Source organism: Microcebus murinus, chromosome 3, assembly GCF_040939455.1.
Source record: "Microcebus murinus isolate Inina chromosome 3, M.murinus_Inina_mat1.0, whole genome shotgun sequence".
NCBI lineage: Eukaryota > Metazoa > Chordata > Mammalia > Primates > Cheirogaleidae > Microcebus > Microcebus murinus.
Window position 1 is genome coordinate 29,811,235 of NC_134106.1, and position 27,908 is coordinate 29,839,142.

The window sequence follows — 27,908 nt, forward strand, 5'->3', positions numbered from 1 at the left end:
AAACAAAGCAAAAAAGTAGCAAAATAGAGAATTCCAGTATTACCTTTCAAGAACTCAATTATCTAAAACAATAAACCATCTTAGACTGCTGACCAAAAAATTCAGACTATTCATTAAGACAAAAATTTAATTTCATGTAACTTCCAAAACTCTCATTCATGACCTATTTTCCTTCACTTGTGACCCAAATTTAGTTACCTGAGTATCTTAAACACTAGCAAAGTAGAAGGGTACAATTAGTTTCTAAAGAGACAGGTACAGCTGAGAGCAAAGAAACAAAATACAAAAAGAAGTCTATAAAGATTCTCAGCAATTTTTTTTCTTAATAAAATACAATAAATTGAGTAATATTAAGTGACAGCAAAAGAGAATAAGCCCTATAGAAATTTTCTTTATAATTTAGTAACTGCTTAAACTCTAAAAAGAAATGAGTATTAATAGCTCAGAAAGCAAATATGTTTCTTTAAAAAGGAAAGAGTAGGAAAGAAATGTTGCTAAAATTTTTCAGTTTATTGATCATTATTAAACTATTCATTACAAAATTAACATATTATAACCATTCATAAAAATGTTTATCACTGATATGCCTGAACTCAAGAGTGTACAGTATTAAAATTTGATTTTAGGAATGATGGAAAAATTATTCCAACATTTAAGAAAACTTTTCTTTTACTAAAAACTTTCATTTTACTGAATTACCTTTCCTGTTTAAGAGCATACTCCAACATTTTGATCCTCCTCACAAGATCCTTCTTCAAATTTTCTTGACCTTTTCTTTCCCCCTGAAGGAAGGCAATCTGGGCCTGAGTAGGGGAAAGACAAAACTCAATTTAGACCAAATAAACTTTTATTAAAACTCAGTCGAGGAAAAACCTTTGGAAGTTAGAACAATAAGATGCAAAAACATTTTCCTTTACATATCATCAAAAAGTATAGAAGAATATAAAAAAGCATTGGCTGCAAAGGGGAAAAAGTTTAAGGAAAAAAAAAAAAGGACATCTGTATATAGTTTACTTCAGACTAGGGATGTTACAACTGGTAGTCCATATCCTTTAAGAGTCTATAATCTAAAACAACCAATATAAACACAAACATATGCAAGGTGTACAGTATAGTATGCTCAAGTGTTTGTCTTTTACACCACTGAGAGGATTTCTTTCTTATAAAGAGTAAAGGGGAGAAAGTAAAATCAGTTCTTATAATCCCCTTGCAAAAGCTTTACCGTATACTTAAATTTTATGAGGGATTCCTTATCTTAAACAACTTTATCCTGGACCTCCCCTACAAACAATGAATTGCTTCCTTTTCTTAATCCTCACCCTTTGTCCCACGCTCTTTTGGGAAATATAATACACAGGAACACAGAAAACTAAAGTTGGAAAAAGGAAAATCAGAGACAATGGCCTTCTGCCCATTCCTGCCCCCCACAAGAATTACTAAAACCCTACATTTTAACATGAAGCACACTGTGAACAGCTTTTATCATCAGTAAAACAGAGGGGCTAGGAAAAGAGGTGCTCTCCGAAATAATTAAAAAAAATTTAGAAATGAAATAATACCTTCCACTTAAGAAAGGTAGCAAACACTAACTGTGGAATAAAAACTCAATACCTCTAAAAGTTTGGTATTTAAAAATCAGGCATTTAGGCCGGGCGCTGTGGCTCACGCCTGTAATCCTAGCTCTTGGGAGGCCGAGGCGGGCGGATTGCTCAAGGTCAGGAGTTCAAAACCAGCCTGAGCAAGAGCGAGACCCCGTCTCTACTATAAATAGAAAGAAATGAATTGGCCAATTGATATATATATAAAAAAAATTAGCCGGGCATGGTGGCGCATGCCTGTAGTCCCAGCTACTCGGGAGGCTGAGGCAGAAGGATCGCTCGAGCCCAGGAGTTTGAGGTTGCTGTGAGCTAGGCTGACGCCATGGCACTCACTCTAGCCTGGACAACAAAGGGAGACTCTGTCTCAAAAAAAAAATCAGGCATTTAAGGGCCCTCAAGAACAGATATCAATTTCACTATTCTCACATGCACCCCTCTTACTTCTGTTATATTAACCCCCAAAGATAGATAACAATGTTATTTATATATCTGCAGTGCTTGCCATTTAAGTAAGCAAGAAGTTTACATTTAAAGGTGACCATACCACATCCCAAAGGAACTGGGGAGATAGTCCAACTAAGGTCTAGTTGGTGAGGCATTAAACTTAATTCTACTTGGTTTGACTGAGACTCATTTCTACACATTCAGTACCACAATCAACATAAAATCCAACTTACCAAGCTTCTAATAACCTTCAAAATACTTGCAGTGTTACGTTTTTGTTTTCATTTCAATGAGCTCTTAAAATTTACATTACAATTTAAAAGAAAGATTATATTTATCTTACTGAAATAATTAAAAGTAGTTTAAAAACAATTCAATTGTATTCAGAGGAAAAAGCCTCAAAAGTCCACAATATTTATTTATACTTCATTGATCATAAACCTTTTTGAAATTATATATTCTACAATGAAATAATTATGTTTCCTAAGCAGAACAGTAATGATACATGTATTTAAAGCTGATAAAAATGGGCCAAGCGTGGTGGCTCGCACCTGTAATCCTAGCACTCTGGGAGGCAGAGGTGGGCGACAGCTAAAGGTCAGGAGTTCAAAACCAGCCAAAGCAAGAGTGAGACCCGTCTCTACTAAAAATACAAAGAAATTAATTGGCCAACTAAATTATATTTAAAAAATTAGCCGAAGCCGGGCGCGGTGGCTCATGCCTGTAATCCTAGCACTCTGGGAGGCTGAGGCGGGCGGATTGCTCGAGGTCAGGAGTTCGAAACCAGCCTGAGCAAGAGCAAGACCCCGTCTCTACTATAAATAGAAAGAAATTAATTGGACAACTAATATATATATAGAAAATTAGCCGGGCATGGTGGCGCATGCCTATAGTCCCAGCTACTTGGGAGGCTGAGGCAGAAGGATTGCTTGAGCCCAGGAGTTTGAGGTTGCTGTGAGCTAGGCTGACGCCACGGCACTCACTCTAGCCTGGTCAACAAGCGAGACTTTGTCTCAAAAAAAAAAAAAAAAAAATTAGCCGGGAATGGTGGTGCATGCCTGTAGTCCCAGCTACTCGGGAGGCTGAGGCAGGAGGATTGTTTAAGCCCAGGAGTTTGAGGTTGCTGTGAGCTGAACTGACACCACGGCACTCTAGCCGGGCAACAGGGTGAGACTCTGTCTCAAAAATAAATAAATAAGGCCGGGCGCGGTGGCTCACGCCTGTAATCCTAGCTCTCTGGGAGGCCGAGGCGGGCGGATTGCTAGAGGTCAGGAGTTCAAAACCAGCCTGAGCAAGAGTGAGACCCCGTCTCTACTATAAATATAAAGAAATTAATTGGCCAACTGATATATATATATATAAAAAAAAAAATTAGCCGGGCATGGTGGTGCATGCCTGTAGTCCCAGCTACTCGGGAGGCTGAGGCAGAAGGATCGCTCAAGCCCAGGAGTTTGAGGTTGCTGTGAGCTAGGCTGACGCCACGGCACTCACTCTAGCCTGGACAACAAAGCGAGACTCTGTCTCTAAATAAATAAATAAATAATGGGCCGGGCGCTGTGGCTCACGCCTGTAATCCTAGCTCTTGGGAGGCCGAGGCGGGCGGATTGCTCAAGGTCAGGAGTTCAAAACCAGCCTGAGCAAGAGCGAGACCCCGTCTCTACTATAAATAGAAAGAAATTAATTGGCCAACTGATATATATATATAAAAAAAAAAAAAAAATTAGCCGGGCATGGTGGCGCATGCCTGTAGTCCCAGCTACTCGGGAGGCTGAGGCAGAAGGATCACTCGAGCCCAGGAGTTTGAGGTTGCTGTGAGCTAGGCTGACGCCACGGCACTCACTCTAGCCTGGACAACAAAGCGAGACTCTGTCTCAAAAAAAAAAAAAATAAATAAATAAATAAATAAATAAATAAATAAATAAATAAATAAATAATAAAAAATAAAGTTGATAAAAATGAAAGTCTTGTCAAAAGGAAATGACAGCTCAACTTGTTTGGGCAGATAATACTTTGGAGTAGAATCTATATAGTCTTTAAAATGACTTTAATAAAAGTAATAATCTAATCAAAGCAATCAAACATTCAAATAATAATATCAATTATCAATTTTGTCCTCGCTGTACTCTTTGGCTAGTTTTATATTTCTGCCACCATCATTTGTCCTAGATGATTCTGAAACTTCAGCCTATGATACTCTAAAATCTTTACTGTGACTCAGTCTCCAACCCACTAACTACTTCCCTATTTTCTCCTATCAATTTACATAATAGATTGGTTGAATACATATAAAAAAAGGCTCAGAAATTGTTTAAGAAAATGATTACAAGGAAGATGGGTATGCCTGGAAAAACAAAGAAAAGTCATAGGACTATCTGTGATATTCCTCTGTGATCACAAAATACTTCTGTGACATTCCTGCCAACGACGCATAACCTGAAATCAACCATAAGGAAACCAGGCAAACTCAAACTGAAGGACTTTTTACATTAACTTTCTTATAATCTTCAAAAGTGTTAATTAACAGTTAAGGAAAAACTGTTCTAGACTGAGGGAAACTAAAAAAGATATGAAAAACAAATGCAATACACAATTCTGATCTATATTTGGCTATAAAATGACATTATTGAGACAACTAACAAAACATGAATGGGGGCTGAGAATTAGTAGTAATGTGTCAGTGCTAATTTCTTGATTTTGATGGCTATATATGGTTACATAGGATAGCACTTGGTTGAGGAAACTAAACACTTAAGTATTAGGAGGGAGGTAATGGGACATCAGGTTGGTTGACACCTAGCCCTCAAATGGTTCAGGGAAAACAAAATTCTTTGTACTGCTCTTGCAACTTTGCTGTCAGTTTAAGATTTAATTTCTTTTTAAATTTTTTTTCTTTTTTTTTTTTTTTAAAGCCAGTCAAATTTAGTCTTTTTAAATTTTGAAACAAAAACTATGCAACTTCCTTAATATATGATACACAAAATCTCAACTGAAAAGCTAGCATTAAGGAAACTCTTGAAGTACTGATAATAAAGTCAGGAACAAAACAAGAGGTTCTTTTTTTTTTTTTTTTTTATGTTGAGACACAGTCTCATTCTTGCTAGGGCTAGAGTGCCATACCCTCAGCGTAGCTCACAGCAACCTCAAGCTCCTGGCTCAAGCAATCCTCCTGCCTCAGCCTCCCGGGTAGCTGGGACTACAGGCATGTGCCACCATGCCCAGCTAATTTTTTTTATATATATTTTTAGTTGGCCAATTAATTTCTATTTTTAGTAGAGATGGGGGTCTTGCTCTTGCTCAGGCTGGTCTCGAACTCCTGAGCTCAAACAATCCGCCCACCTCGGCCTTCCAGAGTGCTAGGATTACAGATGTGAGCAACCATGCCCTGCCAAGAGGTTCATTTTTTACCACAAATATTTAACATTGTTCTGGAGGTATTGGCTAACGTAATTTAGTCAAGAAAGAAATAAGTATAAAAATAGAAAGAAGAAATGTTATTATTTGCAAATGATAATGGATACCGGGAAAATCCAAGAAAATAGACTATAAATTATTTATTAAAAAAATAGAGGAATTTAAGTAAAGTAGTTACATATCAAATTAATAAACTGGGCCAGATGTGGTGGCTCATGCCTACAATCCCAGCACTTTAGTAGGCTGAGGCAGAGGGATCACTTGAGGCCAGGAGCTCAAGACCAGCCTGAGCGACATAATGAGACACCACCATTACAAACAAACAAACAAAAATATTAGGTGTGGTGACCCATGTTCATAGTCCTAGTTACTCAGGAGGCTGAGCCAGGAGGATCACTTAAGCCTGGGTGTTGGCAGTTGCAGTGAGCTATGATCATGCCACTACACTCCAGTCTGGGCAACAGTGTGAGAACCTGTCTCAAAGATAATAATAATAACAACAACAACAATAACCAAAACCCATGGGCTTTTATAAAACAGAAGATATAATGAAAGAAAACAATTCCAGTTATAATTTAAAAAATGATAAGGTGACTAAAATAAGCTTTAGAAGGAAAAAATAGGAGTTATACAAAGAAAATTTTAAATGCTTTACTAAGGGGCACCAAAAATGACTTGAACAAATGAGAAAAACATACCATGTTCTTAAATAAATAAACTAAGCATTACAATAATTTTATTTTTCCCTAAATTAATCTTTAAATGTTATACAAGCTTAATTAAAATACTAGCAGGACTTAAAAAACAAAATCATACATGATAATTCTAAAGTTCACATGGAAAAACAAGAATAAACCAAAAAAATTCTTTAAAAGCCCTATATAATTTAAAACATTATAATTCTACATTTAAAAAGTGGCACTGATGCCTGAACAGAGATATGGTACAAAGCAATCCAACAACGAACCCAAACATATTATATATAGAAATTTAGTATAAGCTAAAGGTAGTACTGCACATCATTGGGGGAAAGGTAGATTATTCAATAAGTAATGATGGGCAGCCATCTAGAAAACATTTCTCACATCAAAACAAATGCCATATGGATAAAAAATAATTTTAGTGAACCCCAAAATATTAGAAGAAAAAGTAGAGTTTGTTTTGTTTTAATAATCTCAAGGTTGGCAATGCCTTTTTAAAATAAGACAAAACCCAAAGCCATAAAAAACTAATAAATTTGACCTCAAGAAAATAAAAACTTATAAAACAATAAAAAAGTTACTGAAAAGCTATTATAAAAAATAAGACTATTCCTGACAAATGTCAAAACAAAATAAAAAAAGTAACATCACAAATCACAAGGGTTTCTTTTCCTTAAAACATAAAGAGTACCTACAAATCAATAAGAAAAAGAGCAAGAATTCAGAAGAAAAACACACAAAGGACATGTTGACAGAAAGGACGTACAAAAGACTCAAACATACTAAAAAGATGTTCAACCTCAAACATAAGAGAAATGCCCTTTAGAAGTATAATCAGATTTCTCTTTTTCCATTAGACTAATTAAGTTCAATAATTGTAATAATATAGTATGTTAAAAAATCAGGCATCTCTTTATTAGCTATGGTGGTGTAAATCAGGTTCACTTTACAAGTTCGTAAATGCACACAACCTTTTATTCCTTAAATATACTTACACTTTTGTGAAATGATACATTACGAAAACACAGACAAGAATGTATCTGTACAAGTAAATGTAATGACAATGACATTTATTTTGAAAAGAAAACTTTGGAATTGTCTTTAAGGAAAAATGAACATTAAAATTCCATGATGCTTTATAAGTTTTTTTCATTGTATGTCTAAAATTAGACCTTTCATTTCCTAATCATTAGAAACAAAAAAGATAAAAACAGGAGGTATTTTACCACTTAAGTCTACACAGTAAACAGAAAATTTATTTTTACTTATTTTTAATTCTAACTTGTCAAAAGGATATTTATAAGGAATATAAATCTTCTAGATCTAAGCAGGTTTATCTGCACACATAATATCTGAATAATTAAAATATTTAAAACATACCACTTAATTTATTGAAACCATTTTAAACTACCTTGTACTCTCAAATTAGAAAGGGTTAGAATTCAAAATTGAAATCACTAAAAAGTATATTCAAAGAGAAAAATACACAAAACACTTGAGTTGGATACTTTTGAGTCGTTTCTTAGTCAACTGTTATGTGAAGGAAAGAGCATTCACTTTTACAAAAATCTAAAAAAAATACTAGAAAATTTGACTGCAAGCTTACAAATAACAGAAGAAATATTTGATGTGTAAAAGTCAATGATATGGTTCATCTAAGCTAAGAAATTGAAACCAAGTTTCAATAATCCGCTTTATGTCTCAATACTTTCTATAAACTACCCCCTTTCCCTCTGAAAAGCTTTGGATTACCTTATGCTCTTAAATCTAGGCTAGTAGTTGGTATTCTTTGCACATAATCATTGTCTATAGCCATCTCTCTTAAAAAGTGTCATCATTTGGTGACATCAAACTTTAGCATCAGAATCACCTAGAGCACTTGTTAAAACACAGACGGGGCTCCACCCTCAGAGTTTCTGATTCAGTAGCTCTGGAGTGGGGCCCAAGAATTTGCAGTTCTAGCAAGTACCCAGGTGATACTAATCCTGCTGATCTGGGACCACACTTGGAGAACTACTTATTTATACCATCTGTAACACAGTTAGAAGGCCAAAAATAAAGTAAATAGGCTGTTAAGGAGCAAGGAGCAGAACTGTTCCAGAACCCTAGCTCTTTATGCCACAGAAGTATGAGTCTTACATAGGGCCTCAAACTAACAAACGAGTACGTACTAGCTTTCTGATTCTTTTCCAAATTCCTTATTTATGACTGTATTTTTAGTAGTCTCCTGATAAGAAAATAAAATACATCAACATTTTTCATTCAATTATGTGTTTGGGAAATACCTATTGTCCATCAAGGTCCAAATTGCTATAAATTAGAATATATGAAAGACAAAGAAAACCAAATTCTTACTCAAAATGCACTTCTGATCTAGTTATGGTACAAGACCAGCACACATATGTCCACAAAAAGGCTAAGACAAAAGAGTACAGAATTCTAATAAATAAGGATTCCAGTGATATAGTCAAATATTCACATTCATTCATTTAACAATATTAACTAAGCACCTACTTGTACAAAGCACAATTACTGCCCCTGGAACTAAAGCAGTAACAAAATAAAACAGAACTCACAGTCTAGAGGATGAAACATATGTTGCATGAAACATATGTGTACCAGTAGCATATGTTATATGCACCTAGAACCAGAAACATGGTTAAAGACAGAGGTAGTAAATATAAAAATAAACACAAATATAATACAATGGGATGCCTATTTAACTCTGGAGTCAAATACAGACGTTGAACTCAAAAACTATTTTAATCTGGTATTTACTACAGCTAGCTCTACCTTTTAACAAACTGATGAGTTTCCTGAAATTTTCCTAATAAATAAAATTACTGTACCATTTTTATTTATCTATCATTTCTTTTCAAAAAGGGAATTTTTTTCGATGACCCGTTACCTCTGACATGCTATAGGAGATAACGGCATATCGTTTCACAAAGCAATCCCTTCGTCCCTAAATACATAATTACAAATATATATTTTCCTATACAGGAAACTCTCAAATGCCCAAATTCTCATTTAAAGCACTAAATTAATTATACCCACATTATCACCTTACAGTAGCATATAAATAACTGTACATCGGTAGGTTTCTTGAAATCTCACAAAGATTCCCTCAGGCCCCCAACCAGTCAGTACCCACAGCACATTCTCCTATCTTTCAATCTTTATAAATGTTCCTGACATTTGCTCAAAGAGCTAGAAAGTTCCGTTTTTTAAAAAAATACACACAAACACACACACAGAACTGGTCCTCCATATATATCTGTGATTCAACTGCTGATCAAAAACACTCAAAAAATAAACTAAAAAATAATACAATAAAAATAATGCAAATTAAAAAGCAACATCATATAACTATTTACACAGCATTTACATTGCATTAGGTACCACAAGTAATCTAGAGATGATTTAAAGTATACAAAAGGATATGCACAGGTTATATGCAAATACTATACCATTTTATATAAGGAACCTGGAACACTAGCATCCACAGATTTTTGTATCTTGGGGAAACCAATCCTTCGCAGATATTAAGGGATGACTGTATATAGGTGTACGTACACACACACACACACCAATCCTCTGCAGATATTAAGGGATGACTGTATATAGGGACACACACACACACCAATCCTCTGCAGATATTAAGGGATGACTGTATATAGGGACACACACAGACACACGTATAGAAGGAGTAAGAGAATCAGATACCAATCAAAGGGCCCGGCGCCATGGCTCATGCCTATAATCTTAGCACTCTGGGAGGCCAAGGCGGGTTGATCTCTCAAGGTCAGGAGTTCAAAATCAACCTGAGCAAAGGCAAAACCCCGTCTCTACTAAAAATGGAAAGAAATTAATTGGCCAACTGAAAAAAAGTATATAAAAGTTAGCCGGGCATGCTAAGGCAGAAGGATGGCTTGAGCCCAGGAGTTTGAGGTTGCTGTGAGCTAGGCTGATGCCATGGCACTCTAGCCCAGGCAACAGAATGAGACTCTGTCTCCAAAAAAAAAAAAGATACCAATCAAAGGGAAGAATTCCTGTGGATATACAGTATAATAGACTATTACATTCATAGATCTAATATTTATGATTACCATTGTTTTGAGAGCCACCCAGAAGATATTTTGTCAGGACAATGGAGAGGCTACAGGTCTAATCCAGAGGCTGAACCCATGTGTCTAGCCTAACACCGAGCATTTGTGTCTTAAAGTTCAAAAGCAGTAACTCTTTAACTCAGATAAAAAAAATTTATCTTTAAAAAACTGAGTTTCTTGAAAAAAAAATTCCCCCAATGAAAACCAAACTGCTAGTAATGTTGTTTGAAAAAGAAAAATATAAGGAATAAGAAAATGACTGCTCTTAATCAGAAAAAGAACAGAATGTCAAATTTGGTAACAGCTTGTAGCTATTAATGTGAACAAGTCTACCAAATGTTCTATACCCCTCTCCCCCAAAATATCATTAAACTGATTTAGCAAATGCTCTAACCAGAGCAAAAATGATTTATCAAGTGAAATAAAACTTTCATTAAAGTTGAAAAGAATATTAACTTGTAGAATACAAGTATATATAAGAAACATGACTCTCAATGGAAATATAATTCAGAGAAAGGATCCCACACAAAGATCTCTTAATTTTAAAATGTGAGGATTTGCAAAGTTTTCAAAAAGTATCCCTTGCAAATGACAAGTCTTTTAACATGTATATTTTGTTTACGGTTACAAAGCTCCAAAGGAGTTTTAAACTTATTTTAAGCCAATAAAACTATCTTTTGACAGGTATATAATCTCTAAAGAAGCATTCTTCAAGAGGCAACACTTTTCATATTTAATGCATTCATTCTCTATGTATAAATTATGAATCTATAAATCTAAGGTTCTATGTAGATAAAACCCAAACTCTTCCCGGTGGTATAAGGCTATCCACAATCTGTTACCAACTTTTTTTTCTAGCTTTGCCTTTCACAATCCCTACTCTTACATCTTATGTTCCAACCAAAGCAGACAATTCGTCTTCAGATACTGCCTGAACTTTCCCAGCTCCATGCCTTGGTTTATGTTCTTCTCTTCTCCCTCCTACCTCCCCAAATGCTCTTACATTTTCAAATTCTATTAGGTTGGTGCAAAAGTTATTTGCAGTTTTGGACCATGCATTTTAAACCATTATAACTAGGCTCAAACATTTTCATCAATCAAAACAGGAACCACTACAATCAACACATTTTTGCCAATGAGAAATAATTTTGTTTATTCCTGCAGAGTAAAAATCCATATTTCGGAATTTGACAAACTCTTGGAAAGCATTTTCTGCATCCCACTGGTTGTAGAAGCATTTTCCATGCAAAAAGTTGTCTAGATGCTTAAAGAAGTGGTAGATGGTTGGCGAGAGGTCAGGTGAAGATGGCAGATGAGGCCAAACTTTGTAGCCCCATTTGTTCAACTTTTGAAGCACTGGTTGTACGGCATGCAGTAGGCAGAAGCATTGGGCCCTTTCTGTTGACAATGCCGACTGCAGGAGTAGTTTTCAGTGCATCTCATCGATTTGCTGAGCATACTTCTCAGATGTAATGGTTTCGGCAGGATTCAGAAAGCTGTAGTGGATCAGACCAGCAGCAGACCACCAAACAGTGACCATGACCTTTTTTTGGTGCAAGTTCGGCTCTGGGAAGTGCTTTGGAGCTTCTTCTTGGTCCAACCACTGAGCTGGTTGTGCCGGTTGTCACGTAAAATCCACTTTTCGCCACAGGTCACAATGTGATCCAGAAATGGTTCATTTCTCCAAACGAGACGATGACACTCTGTTGCTGGGGCTAGAGTGCCGTGGCATCAGCCGAGCTCACAGCAACCTCAAACTCCTGGGCTCAAGTGATCCCACTGCCTCAGCCTTCCAAGTAGCTGGGACTATAGGCATGCTTCACCATGCCTGGCTAATTTTTTCTATATATATTTTTAGTTGTCCAGCTAATTTATTTCTATTTTTTTTAGTTAAAGATGGGGTCTCGCTCTTGCTCAGACTGGTCTCAAACTCTGAAACTCAAACGATCCACCCGCCCTGGCCTCCCAAAGTGCTAGGATTACAAGTGTGAGGCACCTCACATTGCCAAGATGACACTTCAAAACGACGATTTTTTTGATTTTTGGTCAAGTCCTGAGGCACCCACTTACTGAGCTTTTTCACCTTTCTAGTTTGTCAAATGCCAAATGACAGTGGAATGGTCCACGTTGAGTTCTTTGGCAGCTTCGAGTGTAGTTGTAAGAGAAGCAGCTTCGACCATTGCTCTCAATTGGTCATTGTCAACTGCCAATGGCCAGCCACTGCTTCTTGTCTTCAAAGCTCATCTTATTTGCAAAACTTCTTGAACCACCACTGCAGTTTATTAGCAGTTCCTGGGCCAAATGTGTTGTTGATGTTGTGAGTTATCTCCACTCCTTTATGACCCAATTTGAACTATAATAAGAAAACCACTTAAAGGCCAGGCACGGTAGCTCATGCCTATATCCTAGCACTCTGGGAGGCCTAGGCAGGTAGATAGCTCAAGGTCAGGAGTTTGAGACCAGCATGAGCAAGAGCGAGACCCTGCCTCTACTAAAAATAGAAAGAAATTAGCTGGACAACTAAAAATATAGAGAAAAAATTAGCTGGGCATGGTGGCGCATGCCTGTAGTCCCAGCTTCTTAGGAGGCTGAGGCAGAAGGATTGCTTGAGCACAGGAATTTGAGGTTGCTGTGAGCTAGGCTGATGCCAGGTCACTCTAGCCCAGGCAACAGAGTGAGACTGTCTCAAAAAAAAAAAAGCGAGACAATCACTGCACTCTACACTCAAGCCCGGCCAGCAGAGCTAGACTCTGTCTCTAAATAAATAACAAATAAACCCCAAAAAACCCCGTATGTAAATATTATTTTACCATTTTATGGGACTTATGTTAATGTTCAATCAAAAGACAAGAAAACAAGCACTTTTAGAGTACTTAATATGTACCAGTACTCTGCTAAACATTTTCTACAATTAATCTCATTTAATTGAGACTATTAACATAATTATTTTCTTGTTTTCATCTAATTTTTCAAGTGTTTGATTTATCTTATCTCCAACAGATTATAAGCCACCTAAGGGCAGACAACTTATCCCTGTCTTCAACAAGCATTCATTAAGTACCCACTAAGTGCTTTCCACTTGACTTGTATTGAGTACACAAAAACAGGATTCTTCAAGTCTACTAGATTATAAATCTGTTGAGGACAACAGCTAAATAAACAAACAGATTAAACTGTTCTGCCCCAAAGTACCTTGCAATATTATAGTTGTTCAATGTTATTTGATTAAAAAGATAAAATTTCTATAACAGTAAACGGAGAAAACTAAGACAAGAATACACAAACTAGAAGAGGAAAAAATACTAATAATTCCATTAAACTAGAAAGTTTTGTTTTTCTTGGAGCTTTGAATTTTTTTTTACATTCTCAGTTCTTTCACATACCAGGTAGGTGGCTATGACACAAGAATTACAGTTGCCACTACTAAAATAAAATAAGTAAAAAGTTTTCGTACTAACATATGAAAATTGTAACTATTACATATTTAGATAAAAGCAAAGTGACAGGCCGGGCGCGGTGGCTCACGCCTGTAATCCTAGCTCTGTTTCAAAAAAAAAAAAAGCAAAGTGACAGATAAAAGCAGACAGGAAATATATGACAAAAAAATTTTTTTAAAAAATTTTAAATAATTTTTTCACGAATTATGAAGCCAGCTGCTATGGTGCATGCGTGTAATCCCAGATACTCCAAAGGCTTGAGGTGGGAGGACTGCTTGAGCCCAGGAGTTCAAGATATAGTAAGACTCTGGCTCAAAAAAATTAAATAAATAAAAAATAAAATCTCTGAGGGAGCTTCTCAATAACACTTCAGAATGAACTGACGTTGTCAGTCTCCACTCTCACTATAAATACATAAAAATGTGTTGAAACCTAGGATGTAACTAATCATTTGTATTATTACCACCTAACTTTCAAAAGCAGTGATATAGAATAGAAAGGTAGAAGTCTGCATGAAGAGTATCAACACAGAAACAGATTATAAGAATTCTCTCATACATTTAGTCCAATCCAAGTAAGGAGATACATATAACTGGAGGACATGAATGAATTTTAGGCCACCATAGAGGCATATACTATGGCAAGAAAGAACAGCTCACCTGGCTTTTCTATATAAACTTTTCCAGATAAATATGAGCCTTTACTTCATTTGCTCCAATCCAAGTTCACCAAAACCAACTTTTTGACCTTGAGCGATTGGGGTGGGGAGGTGGTCCTCAGTGGGAGGATTGCTCAAGGTCCGGAGTTCGAAACCAGCCTGAGCAAGAGCAAAACCCCATCTCTACTAAAAATACAAAGAAATTAATTGGCCAACCCAAAATATATAGAAAAAATTAGCCGGGCATGGTGGCGCGTGCCTATAGTCCCAGCTACTCGGGAGGCTGAGGCAGAAGGATTGCTTGAGCCCAGGAGTTTGAGGTTGCTGTGAGCTAGGCTGATGCCACGGCACTGTAGCCCAGGCAACAGAGTGAGACTCTACCTCAAAAAAAAAAAAAAAAAAAAAAAAAGATTTATATATTCTTTATTCAAACTTAGCTTACTCATTTCCAACATTAAGACTTTTGGGATATCCTTAGCTTTAATGATTTTTTTTTTGGCCTATTAATTTCTTTGTATTTTTAGTAGAGATGGGGTTTTGCTCTTGCTCAGGCTGGTTTCAAACTCCTGACCTCTAGCAATCTGCCCGCCTCGGCCTCCCAGAGTGCTAGGATTACAGGCATGAGCCACCTCGTCTGGCCCAAGAATATACAAATCTTAAAGAATAAAACAAACTACAAGGTTGTAGGACATTCCAGAATGGTGAACCTTTTTGAGCAATGACAAAACAAAAAAAGTAGGTATGGTTTATGTACAAAGCAAAATGACAATATTTTGGTTTAGAAGGAGTATAATCACATGTCAAGTAATGATGTATTCAGTCAACAATAGACCGTATTGATGGTTGTCTCATAAAATTATAATAATGTATTTTTACTGTATCTTTTCTATGTTTATAGTTCAGATATGTTTAGATACACAAATACTTACCATTGTTACAACTGCCTACAGTATATAGTCCAGTAACATGCTGTACAGGTTTGTAACCTAGAAGCAACAGACTACTGGACTACTATACACCATATGGCCTAGGTGTATAGTAGACTATATCATCTAGGTTTGTGTAATGTTCGCAATACGATGCATTTTTAGAACATATCCCTCTCGTTAAACAACATATGACTGAACTCTAATGGGTAGGAAATAGAAAGTCTAATCATGGAGAGATTTAAAACTAATAATAGGCAATAAAATAAAAAAGAATGTCTTCAATAAATCATTAGTTTTAGAAGCTTGGGAAGGCAATCAGTACTGTATAAACTACTTTGGCCAAAAAGTAAAATATTAGGAAGACCCTACCTACTTCAGTCACCCAAATATGAGGTGATAAAGGTCTGAACCAGGGTAGCAGTAGTACTAGGAATTAAATTATTTAAAATGGATTTAAAGGTATACAGTTTACAAAACTATATGACGAGGCAAGTAAATGCAAGAAGTGAAAGGATGAGTAAAAGCAAAGTCTGAGTTTCTAGAAAGGGTATATTAGAGGACAGGTCTGGGAAGGAGACTGTCGTGGGAGAAGGATTCTAGAAAGGATGATAGAGTTTCAAGGTATAGCAGGTCACACAGGTGAAGATATTAGCAAGAACTGGCCATACTGTAAAGTATCATGACTAGAGACATAATTTTATAACTCTAAAAAAATGGAATTAGGCCGGGAGCAGTGGCTCACGCCTGTAATCCTAGCACTCTGGGAGGCCGAGGCGGGTGGATCCCTCCAGGTCAGGAGTTCGAAACCAGCCTGAGCAAGAGTGAGACCCCGTCTCTACTATAAATAGAAAGAAATTAATTGGCCAACTAATATATATAGAAAAAAATTAGCCGGGCATGGTGGCGCATGCCTGTAGTCCCAACTACTCAGGAGGCTGAGGCAGGAGGATCGCTTAAGCCCAGGAGTTTGAGGTTGCTGTGAGCTAGGCTGACGCCATGACACTCACTCTAGCCTGGGCAACAAAGTGAGACTCTGTCTCAAAAAGAAAAAAAAGGAATTAACCAGAATAGAAAGATTTAAGTCAAAGAGTAATTACTGAAGAAAAAGTATAATCTAGTATATATATATATATAGACTGTATATACACTGGTATATATATAAACTGTATATATATAGAATGTACATATACTGTACATTCACTACATTTATAACAAACATCACAAATATCAAAGATATTTGAGACATGGGACCTGCCCTTAAGGACACAATTTAGATGGGAGACAAGATATACATACACAGGCATCTGAATGGAGGATGGGAAACAAGATCATAAGAGATCAAGAAATGATTAATCCAAAGAAGAGAAAGAAAAAGAGAACAAAGAAACAGAGACAAAGAAGAGACTAGTAAAAAACCGAGGGTAGTAAATATGGTCTGTTCGCAGAAATTCAGTGTGAAATGAAGGAGAATGAGGGATAGGATGGCAGCACTAATGGATAAGAGACCTGAGAAAGGGGTTTCTTTTGTTACTGGTTGGTTCATTTTTAAACAGAGAAAACTATTCCTGTTCTGTATGTTTATGAATAAAAAAATAAAAAATAAATAAATAAATAAACAGAGAAAACTAAAATGGCATGGCAAAGTGGATATTACCATTGGCATAATAGACTCAGATCTGTCCAAAGTTAAGAATTACTGCTTGATTAAAAACTCCATATGAGCTAGGACTGTATCTGCCTCTTCTTCTCCCCAGTGCCTAGGAAAAAGCCACATATTCAGTGTATGTTTAATGCCCCAACCAAAAGCTTTGAAACAAAATCACAGAATTTTAGAAATTCCACAATGACACATTTTCTATGAGGGTTTGGCAACTTTGGGATTTCTGTATTTTAGCCTTTTTGTGCTTATTCTTATTACTTGGCTAGCTGTAAGGATTTGGAAACCTAAATCTTAATTTTTTGAAGAAAAGAAAGACTCAGATAAGATTAGAGTTTTCATTCTAAGTTCTGGATAATTGAGGCATTTCTAATATTTATTTTTTAAAGCAGAGTTCAAAAAAGTTTAAATATATGTCATTTGCTGCAGCTAGTCATCAAGTGGCCATTATGAAGCCAGTGGTGTCCCTGAAATGAGCCCTATAAAAATTATTTGGCAGAGCCCAGGCAATGCTCTAGGCAATAATATACAGATATTATTTGCTCCAAAAAACTCCTTCCAGTGGAAGTCATAAGGTGGAACTAGCTAACAGCAAAAGGGACAGATAACCTAAAACCAACATATACTGTACATTCACTACATTTATAACAAACATCATAAATATCAAAGATGTTTGAGACATGGGACCTACCCTTAAGGACACAATTTAGATGAGAGACAAGATATACATACACAGACATTTTTAATACATATTCAATAACAACATAACACAATTCATCCATTTAAGAACCATTTATTAAGCAGCTATTATGTGCTAGTCACTCTGCTGGATGTTAAAGAAATAAAAACCCCCTTAAGTGACTCAGTCTACTGAGGAAACAAATATACAAAGTTTGAGATTAGGTAGTATAACAGAGATACAGTAAAAGTTCTCACCACTAATCCCCTCTTAACCAAACCTATTGATTAACCAGTATTCTCTATGCCCTCTGGAAAACACTGCCCAAAGCCCAGAGCATATTAAATATTCACAGCTCATAACTATTCTCTATAGTTTACCCATATACTTCAGTTTCCATGGTAGAGTTGTATAAATTCACCGAGTCAACTAGGTTTCCTCCCAAACCTGTTTATGCCAGTTGCACTTGTTACTTTAACAGTTAATTCAATTAAATATTACATAAACAAGTAAAATACGAATATGAAAAGAAAGAATGCTTTGGAAAGACAATAAAGGAAACCCACTAAAAATACTGCTGTCAAATTAGACGTGGGTGAAAACAACTGTAAAAGATTCAGGGAGAAAGGTCATAAAAATCTAGGATCCTGCATTCAGTGTGCTTTACTTAAGGAAACCCAAAACCAGAAATCATAAAAAATACATAATTGTGGCTTATTCAAGAATGACAACACAGAACTTTAATCAGCATTCTAAAAGATAAAATTAAAGGGTGGGTGGGCTTGATCTTACACTGGCAAATGACTATAACATTTATCTATTTTTAACCTCAAATAAATTATTTAAGGTATCATTTTAACCATCTTTTCAAATTAACAGATCAGCTACCAGTTTGGATGGTGTTGGATAACAATGCTTCTTCCTTATATACACAAGCTGTTAGGGGAGTGTGAAGTTTCCTTGTGACTGGAGGTCAGACAGGTTTCCGAGAAAGTAAACTGAATCTTGAAAAATGACTAGAAATTCACTAGATAGACAAGGGGGAGGAAAACATTCCATCCCTGTACATTGACCCAGAAGCATAAGAGAAAATGAAAAATGTCAAAATATTTCCTTCTACTTATCATGAGATGACCAGACCAACACTCAACCTTTTCCTTTAGCAAATTATTTCTCCTCAAATTCCTCATCTATGAATTAGGGAATGATTAATATTTACCACATATAGTTTTACAAGGATTGAGACAGACTGTACATGTAAAGTGCTTAGCACTGTACTTGGCACAAGGTAAGTGTTCAATAAATGAAACGATTATTATGTTTTGGAAGGTAAAGATGGAAGGAAAGAGGAAACAACAGATAAAGTGCTGGGTTGAATTACTAGGACCATGGATACCTTCTCCCCCAACAGATGCTACTCTTTCAAGTTCACTAAGTGCACTGACCCAGATCTGCAAGCTCCTCCCTGTTCCCTCCTTTCAGCTTTATAAGAATCCACATTCCTCAAGAGCAGGTTTTGGTTGCGCCTATAATTTAAGTTCCTTTGCTCATCTTCTCATTTAGGAAGCATAAATAAAAAAAATTGAGAGCAAGTCCTAGACTGGGCTGTAATTTTCCATCAGGTGAAATTGCAATCACCCTTGTGGAATCTGACATCATGTTTTTTTCTCCTAACTAGATATACTGGTATTGGATCCGATTTGTCACATTCAAATGAACACTAATGAAAACTGTAAGTTCAGTAATGAAACATTCCCCTTGGCCCTTTGCTTGGATCTGGCTAGTGCAGTTATGCCAAGAACCTATTTGCCACACCCAAAATAACTATTTCACCCAACCTTATTCAATACTTCCAATGCTCACCTTAATTCCAGGGCTCATACTCCCTTATTTTCTCCCCATCTCACCTCCAAAACAAAATACCTATTCCTTTTCTCTTCTGCCATACTGTTTCCAGTCAACTCTACAATAAATTTTCCTTCTTACATATCAATATTTTTTAATATGCCAACATCTTGTTCAGATAAGGTACTTTTATAACAAAGGTTAAATAGCATTAAGTCTGCCAAAGAAAGTGATCTTATTTCCTCAAATAACTTTCTGCATAAAAGCAAATAAACAGTTGACATATTTATTATTCTGTTCTAACATAGCATATGTAAAACAGATAGGCTAAAAATAGCCTAATAATCAAGCCAGGCATGGCATGTGCCTATAGTCCCAGCAACTCAGGAGGCTGAGGCAGAAGGACCACCAGAGCCCAGGATTTTGAGGCTGCAATACGCTGTAAAACAGCTACTGGACTCTAGCGTGGGCAACATAGCAAGACCCCATCTCTTCAAAGAAAAAAATCCTACTAACCAAAGCACCACACAAAATTTGGTATATGATCAATAAATACAAATATATTAAAATGTATATACAGAACTTAAGAGTTAGGTGAAAAAGCTCTAAATCTATAGATTTGTGTAAAAAGAATATGCATTTTATTTCAGTATTCCCTATGCAAAAATAAATAAAATTATTAAAAGAAAATTAGAGTAATACATTGTTAAACACTTTTGAGAATCACACACTGTTAAAGATTTTCCAGAACTCCTTACTATATTCAATGTTTCACTAAATTATTCTAATTGAAGAAATACTTGAAATAAGTGAAAATTTAAATTATGACAGCTAGTCAAAGCATACTTAATAATCTAAATATTAAAATTCACTTGGCTCTTTCAGGTTGGACGCAGCCACACAGAGTGAGGGACCAATAGAAAGAGAAGGTATAGTATGGAGAACAATGCCTTGACCTAGGTACTATAGAACTCTTGGTTCTAAACTAAGTCTACACCAATTCAGAGTGACCCGAGACAAGTCACTTCATTTCTCTAACTCTAACTACCTCTAAAATAACTACCTCTAAATTAAGGGATGCGTTCTAAGATCCCTCCAGAGGTAACATAGTCTAATGAAGGGGAGAGAATATTCAGAGTAGAGGTATGAGTGGGGCAAGGGGAAGAGAGTAGACATGTGTGCATGTGTGTGTGCGCGTGTATGGGTGTGTGTGGGTGTGTGTATCCCAGCCCTAGAATTCTGCAATTAAAAGTACCAAAATGGGCCAGGCGCAGTGGCTCACGTCTGTAATCCTAGCTCTCTGGGAGGCCGAGGCGGGCGGATTGCTCGAGGTCAGGAGTTCGAAACCAGCCTGAGCAAGAGACCCCGTCTCTACTATAAATAGAAAGAAATTAATTGGCCAACTAATATATTTACAAAAAATTAGCCGGGCATGGTGGTGAATGCCTGTAGTCCCAGCTACTTGGGAGGCTGAGGCAGGAGGATTGCTTGAGCCCAGGAGTTTGAGGTTGCTGTGAGCTAGGCTGACGCCACGGCACTCACTCTAGCCTGGGCAACAAAGCCAGACTCTGTCTCAAAAAAAAAAAAAAAAGTACCAAAATGAAAAAGACAGATAATACATCATTTAGGAATTAAGAATACATTAACATGTGTAGTTTCTCCCTCTGGTCTGCCTGTGTTCTCCCCTACCCCTCAGCTCTTGTCTTTTGTCTCTTCCTCTCTTCTATTCCTGTTCCCAATTTCTTTCTCTTGCCTCAAGTTTCTCTCCTGAACTCCAACTTTTCCTCTATAACTATAAATACGTGCAGTCCTCAATGCTTACAGGCTACCACCGCCTACTACTTCCATCTCCAGCCTGTCCCCTATTTCCAACACACCTTCAGTTTATTGTCTTGAAACCACTACTGGCTGAGTATACTTTATCCGAAAATGCTTAGAACCAGAAGTGTTCTAAATTTGGGGATTTTTTCAGATTTTAGAATATCTGCATATACATAATGAGATATCTTAGATCTAAGTATAAACATGAAATTCATTTATGTTTCATATACACCTTATACACACGGCCTGAAGGTAATTTTATTTTTCCCCTAGGGATGCTGAATAAACTGTGTTGTACACCTGTGTTTTCACTGCAAGCCATCACATGAGATCAGGTATGGAATTTTCCACTTGTGACATCACATCAGTGCTCAGAAAGTTTCAGACTTTGAAGCATTTTGAAATTAGGATTTTTGGATTAGGGCTGCTCAATTTATACTTAAGAGGTAAAGAGAAACTAAGTAGCTACTATGCCAAATGGATCTCTTAAACTGTTTACTAGCTTCTAAAATATGATTTAAATAAATAATACAATCCAACCATTCTGTCCATAGAAATCTCAACCAACAACAGCAAACCACTTATTAGGCACCCATTATGTACTATTATTTTACATACTGTATCTTTTTTTTTTTTTTTTTTGAGACAGAGTCTCACTCTGTTGTCCAGGATAGAGTGCCCTGGCGTCAGCCTAGCTCACAGCAATCTCAAACTCCTGGGCTCAAGCAATCCTACTGCCTCAGCCTCCCTCCTGAGTAGCTGGGATTACAGGCATGCGCCACCATGCCAGGCTAATTTTTTCTCTATATTTTTAGTTGTCCAGCTAATTTTTTTCTATTTTTTTTAGTAGAAATGGAGTCTCACTCTTGCTCAGGCTGGTCTCGAACTCCTGAGCTCAAACAATCCACCCGCCTCCGCCTCCCAAAGTGCTAGGATTACAGGCGTGAGCCACCATGCCCAGCCCATACTCTTATCTTTTTTAAACCTTACAACTGCCCCTGCTTGGCAGGTACATTATCACCCACATGTTACAAATAAAAATGTGGCCTAGAAAAATTACAAATCAAAAATGATTTAGAAGAGTCAGCTGTGGGAATCTAAGGCCCACACTTTCCACTGCCAAATTATGACAGTCAATAGACTGTCTTGCCACACAGGCAAGAAACTCCAAAGATTCCAAGGGCAATTTTAATTCTAACAGCCCAGAATTAAAAGCAGAACGTGTAGAATTCACGATTGCAAAAATGTGGAAGCAACCCAAGTGCCCTCCTATACATGAATGGATTAACAAAATGTGGTATATGGATACTGTGGAATACTATTCAGCTATTAAAAATGGTAATCTAGGCCGGGCGCGGTGGCTCACGCCTATAATCCTAGCTCTCTGGGAGGCCGAGACAGGAGGATTGCTCAAGGTCAGGAGTTCGAAACCAGCCTGAGCAAGAGCGAGACCTCGTCTCTACTATAAATAGAAAGAAATTAATTGGCCAACTAATATATATAGAAAAAATTAGCCGGGCGCGGTGGCTCACGCCTGTAATCCTAGCACTCTGGGAGGCCGAGGCGGGCGGATTGCTCAAGGTCAGGAGTTCAAAACCAGCCTGAGCGAGACCCCGTCTCTACCATAAAAATAGAAAGAAATTAATTGGCCAACTAATATATATAATATAAAAATCAGCCGGGCATGGTGGCTCGTGCCTGTAGTCCCAGCTACTCGGGAGGCTGAGGCAGGAGGATCGCTTGAGCCCAGGAGTTTGAGGTTGCTATGAGCTAGGCTGACGCCATGGCACTCACTCTAGCCTAGGCAAGAAAGCGAGACTCTGTCTCAAAAAAAAAAAAAGAAAAAGAAAAAATTAGCCGGGCATGGTGGCACATGCCTGTAGTCCCAGCTACTCGGGAGGCTGAGGCAGCAGGATTGCTTGAGCCCAGGAGTTTGAGGTTGCTGTGAGCTAGGCTGACGCCAGGGCACTCACTCTAGCCTGGGCAACAAGTGAGACTCTGTCTCAAAAAAAAAAAAAAAATGGTAATCTAGTATCTTTTGTAACAACTTGGATGGAACTGGAGACCATTCTTCTAAGTGAAGTATCACCAAGAATGAAAAAACAAAAAGCATATGTACTCAATATTAAATTGGAACTAACTGATCAACACTTATGTGCACATATGGAAAACAAACTCAACGGAAATCAAGTAGGTGGGAGGGGAGAGAAAGGGATGCATAAATTCACACCTAACAGGTACAATGCACATTACCTGGGTGAAGGGTACACTTATATAACTTTGACTCAAACTGTACAAAAGCAAATTATGTAACCAAAATGTGTGTACCCCCATAATACTCTGAAATTTAAAAAAAAGTATAGCTGGGCCAGGCGCAGTGGTTCAAGCCTGTAATCTTAGCACTCTCAGAGGGTCAAGGTGGAAGGATTGCTTGAGCTCAGGAATTTGAGACCAGCCTGAGCAAGAGTGAGACCTCATCTCTACTAAAAATAGAAAAATTAGCTGGACATCATGAAGTGCATCTATAGTCCCAGCTACTTGGGAGGCTGAGGCAGGAGGATCACTTGAGCCCAGGAGTTTGAGTTTGCCATGAGGTATAATGGATGGCACCATGCACTCTAGCCCAGGCAACAGTGTTAGACTCTGTCTCAAAAAAAGTGTAGCTGACATCAAGTAGACAGTAGGCTGGCAAAGTGAAAATGAGAACCCAGTGAGATAAAGGAATAAAAGCCATTTTTGCCCTCTGGATACTGGCCATTCAGAATAGATACCCTTGTAGGACCCAAAGGGCAAAAATCAAACATCCAGATCATCCAGAGTGATATACCTCATGTTTAGCTAAGACCCTAAAGGGGCCTCATATCCTCAAGGCAAAGATGAAGCAGAAGTATACTGGCCCTCAAATGTATTCACAACCAAAATTCACATCAGCTAGGCAGACCAAAAACCTAAAGCAATCAATTTGCTTTAAAGTGGTTCTGGACTAGTATTGCCTCCAGGCATCTACCAGAAGCAAATGCAAAACCTTTCTGAAGAAGATACCTTTGAGAACTCAGATTACTCATACTTTTTCAAGGACAGTAAGCAGTAACAAAGATAAACCAAGCACACAAAAGAACAAGTCATCATGAGCAACAACCAGCAGAAAAAACAGACCAAACAAAGGCACCTCTAAGACCTAAGAGTAAGACAAAGGAAGTACAGAGACACCAAGTATTTTTTTTTGGAGTTATGTTGCCCAGGGTGGAGTGCAGTGGCATGATCATAGCTCACTGCAACCTCAAACTCCTAGGCTCAAGTGATCCTCCTGCCTCAGCCTCCCAAGTAGCTGGGACTACAGGCACATGCTACCACACCCAGCTAATTTTTCTATTTTTTGTAAAGATGGGGGTCTCACTACTGCCCAGGATAACACCAACTATTAAATAACTACTTACTAGGTTTAAAGAATAAAAGATGACCCTGAAAAGATCTGCAGAGAATAGGACACAATAAAGAAAAATGACCCAGCATATTAGAAAAGGAACCAAAATGAACTTCAACAATAACCAAAACTAAAAATTCACTGGACAGTTTTAATTAGACTCAACAAAAGAGAAAATTAATGGACTGGAAGATAAGTCAGAATTATCTAGAATAAAGCATAGAAAAGAATTATCTAGAATAAAGCATAGAAAGATAAAAAGATGGAAAATGTAGCACAGATAAAGGAAAAAGCCTAAGACACATGTAATCAGATTCAAAAAAGAAAAGAAAATGCCATAGAGGACAAATCTAAGGAGATAATAACTGAAAATTCTGCAGAACTAATGAGAAGCCAACCCACAGATTCAAGGGCCTAATAAAGTCCCAAATAAAATAAAAATAAGTCTATATTCTGACATATCATAATCAAACTATAGAACACCAAAGACAGAGAAAATCCTAAATGTAACCAATAAAATAAGCTAGAAAGCAGTAAAACAGTATTTATGTCTATTATTTTAAATAAAAAGGAAAAATGCAAAGCAAGCATCAGCGCATCATGATTACTCTGATTATCTCAGAAAGTTGTACCAGGTGATACACCTGAAAGGACTTTAAAGAAAACTGTAAAGATAATCCAGAGACTTAAGTGACAGGCCTCACTTTACCTATATAAGAAAGTTGGAGCTGATTATTTCTAAAGTTCATTCCAGTTCAAAGATTACTGTACCATTATAACACTCAGAGGGAGGTGACTCAAATTATAATATTCAACTGCCTAAAAATAAAATGCTAGCTATCATCAAAAAGAACAATGGAACAGAAATTATACCCCAAATTCTATAAAAAGCCATCCATATATGGAATTATGGAATACTAACACAAGTGTTGAAATCACCAATCTTTCATATACATATATGTACATGCATATATACACATATATATGTAAAAAACAGAAAAAGCAACAACTAAAGCAGTGGTTTTCAATCCTTGCTGCATATTAGAACTACTGGGGGACTTAAAGAAACCCTCGGCCAGGCACAGTAACTGATGCCTGTAATCGTAGCACTTCCGGAGGCTGAGGCAGGAGTATTGCTTCAGGCCAGGAATTGGAGACCAGCCTGACCAAGAGCAGGACCCAAGAGTGAGTTATGACAATGCCACTGCCCTCTAGCCCAAGCAACAGAACTAGACCCTCTCTCTCTCTCAAAAGAAAAAAAAAAAAACCGAATCCAGGGGCCCTAATTCCCAAGATTCTGATTTAATTGATCTGGGGTAGAACCCAGGGAATGGGTATTTTTAGGAGTTCACCCTGGATTATACCAAGATTGCAGCTAAGGTTAAGAAACACAGAACAAGAGTGACAAATAATAGGACATGTTTTAAGAGTAAAACCACTATTACCTTCCCAAAATATAATTAAAAGATTATGAAATTATCAAAGATATGAATAAAAAATTAATCTGCTAACAAAATTATATGAGGTTTGTCTGCTCCAAATTTAAAGAAAGTAGTTTAAATGGCCAAATAAAACCAAGAATTAGTTTTCTAGAGTGGATAGTAAATGCATACAATTCATTGCCCAGGATGTAATGCAAAATTCAGATAAATACATTCAGAAAAGTGTAAAACACGACACCTAATGCGTTATGGAGGAAAGCAAGTACACTTGAAGTATATAATCAACGTTTTGAAGCTGACACTGAAGGCAACCATTCACTCCTATTAAATGACCCTTAGTGCTAAGGTCAGACCCAGAATATTAGACTGCATGGTCCCAGGACAGCACTTACATGCTCTAGCCTTAGTAGAGTTCATAACTAAATATTATGCTGCTCACGCACCCGTGGCGTCATCCTACCTCACAGCAACCTCAAACTCGTGGGCTCAAGCGATCCTCCTGCCTCAGCCTCCCGAGTAGCTGGGACTGCAGGCAAGCACCACCATGCCCAGCTAATTGTTTTTCTATATATTTTTAGTTGGCCAATTAATTTCTTTCTTTTTATAGTAGAGATGGGGTCTTGCTCTTGTTCAGGCTGGTTTTGAACTTCTGACCTTGAGAAATCTGCCCACCTTGGTCTCCCAGAGTGCTAGTCAAAATACTCTTAAGGCATCTTTGACTCCCTTTTTTCTCAAACTTCACATCCTATCCTTTAGCACATCTTGCTAGTTCTACCTTCAAAAATGTACTCAGAATCCATTATATTTTGAACATATATGAAAGTACATATACATGTATCTTATCACTACCGCACGAGTTCATCTCCAGCCTGGATTAATTAAAATAGTCTCCTAAACTAGCCTCCCTGCTTCTTCTACCCTTGTCTTCCCCTCACAGCTACTCTGAATCCTTGCAAAGGTTTCCTTTTAAAGATGGTATCATTCCTTTGCTGAAAACATTCCAATGGCTGCCCATCTTGCAGAGGTTAAATCCAAAGTCCTTACAGTGGACAAGACCAGTACCTCTTGGACATCATTTCTTCCATTCACTTCCTCTATTCTAGCTACATTTGCCTCTTTGTTATTCCTCAAACATTCCAAGCATGCTCCCTTCCCCCAGTTGGTCCTTCTGCCTAGAAAGCTCTTTTCCTCACCTGTCTACTGTAAGGCAGCTTTCCTTTTCAGGTCTTAGCTCAAATGGCACCTTATCAGTGAAGCCTTTCTTCCCCATCCTACCCTCTCAAGGACTCCACATCCCCCTCACCCAATCAGAGTAGTTATTACCTTCCAACATTTTATATATTTATTTATCACTGTCTGTCTGCCCCAACGATTTAAGCTTCATAAAGGCAGGATCTGTTTTCTTCACTGTTCTATTTCCAGTGCCTAGAACAGGACCTGGCATAAGGTAGGTGCTTGAAAAATATTTGGGGAATGAAAATATGAATTACTAAAGCCAAAACCCAGATTCATGAACACTCCAGCATACAGCCTTCACATCACACACCCTAAGCTACTCAATCTTATCCCCTTTTTCACACAACTCTAGCACTCCCAGGTAAATATCAGAACCTCCTACACACCACACACATCATCAAAATCTAGGGCCAATAATTTCTATTTTTTATTTACATGCTTGCTTTCTCGTAAGTCAGTAAACTTCAAATACTGAGCCTCGGGTTCTCATGACCTCATAAAGTTCTTTCCTCATACT

The 27,908-nt window shown here is 37.3% G+C and overlaps 1 protein-coding gene across 4 annotated transcripts in view; it reads right to left on the reverse strand.

The window, feature by feature from the left end:
* The window catches only part of STRN (striatin), a 106,944-nt gene that overhangs the window by 74,993 nt on the left and 4,043 nt on the right, over positions 1-27,908 (reverse strand). For all 4 annotated transcript variants that reach the window (XM_012788425.3, XM_012788424.3, XM_012788427.3 and 1 more), the window contains exon 2: positions 700-803. In XM_012788425.3, coding sequence (XP_012643879.1) covers positions 700-803 — 104 coding nt within the window. The remainder of the gene's footprint in view (positions 1-699; positions 804-27,908) is intronic.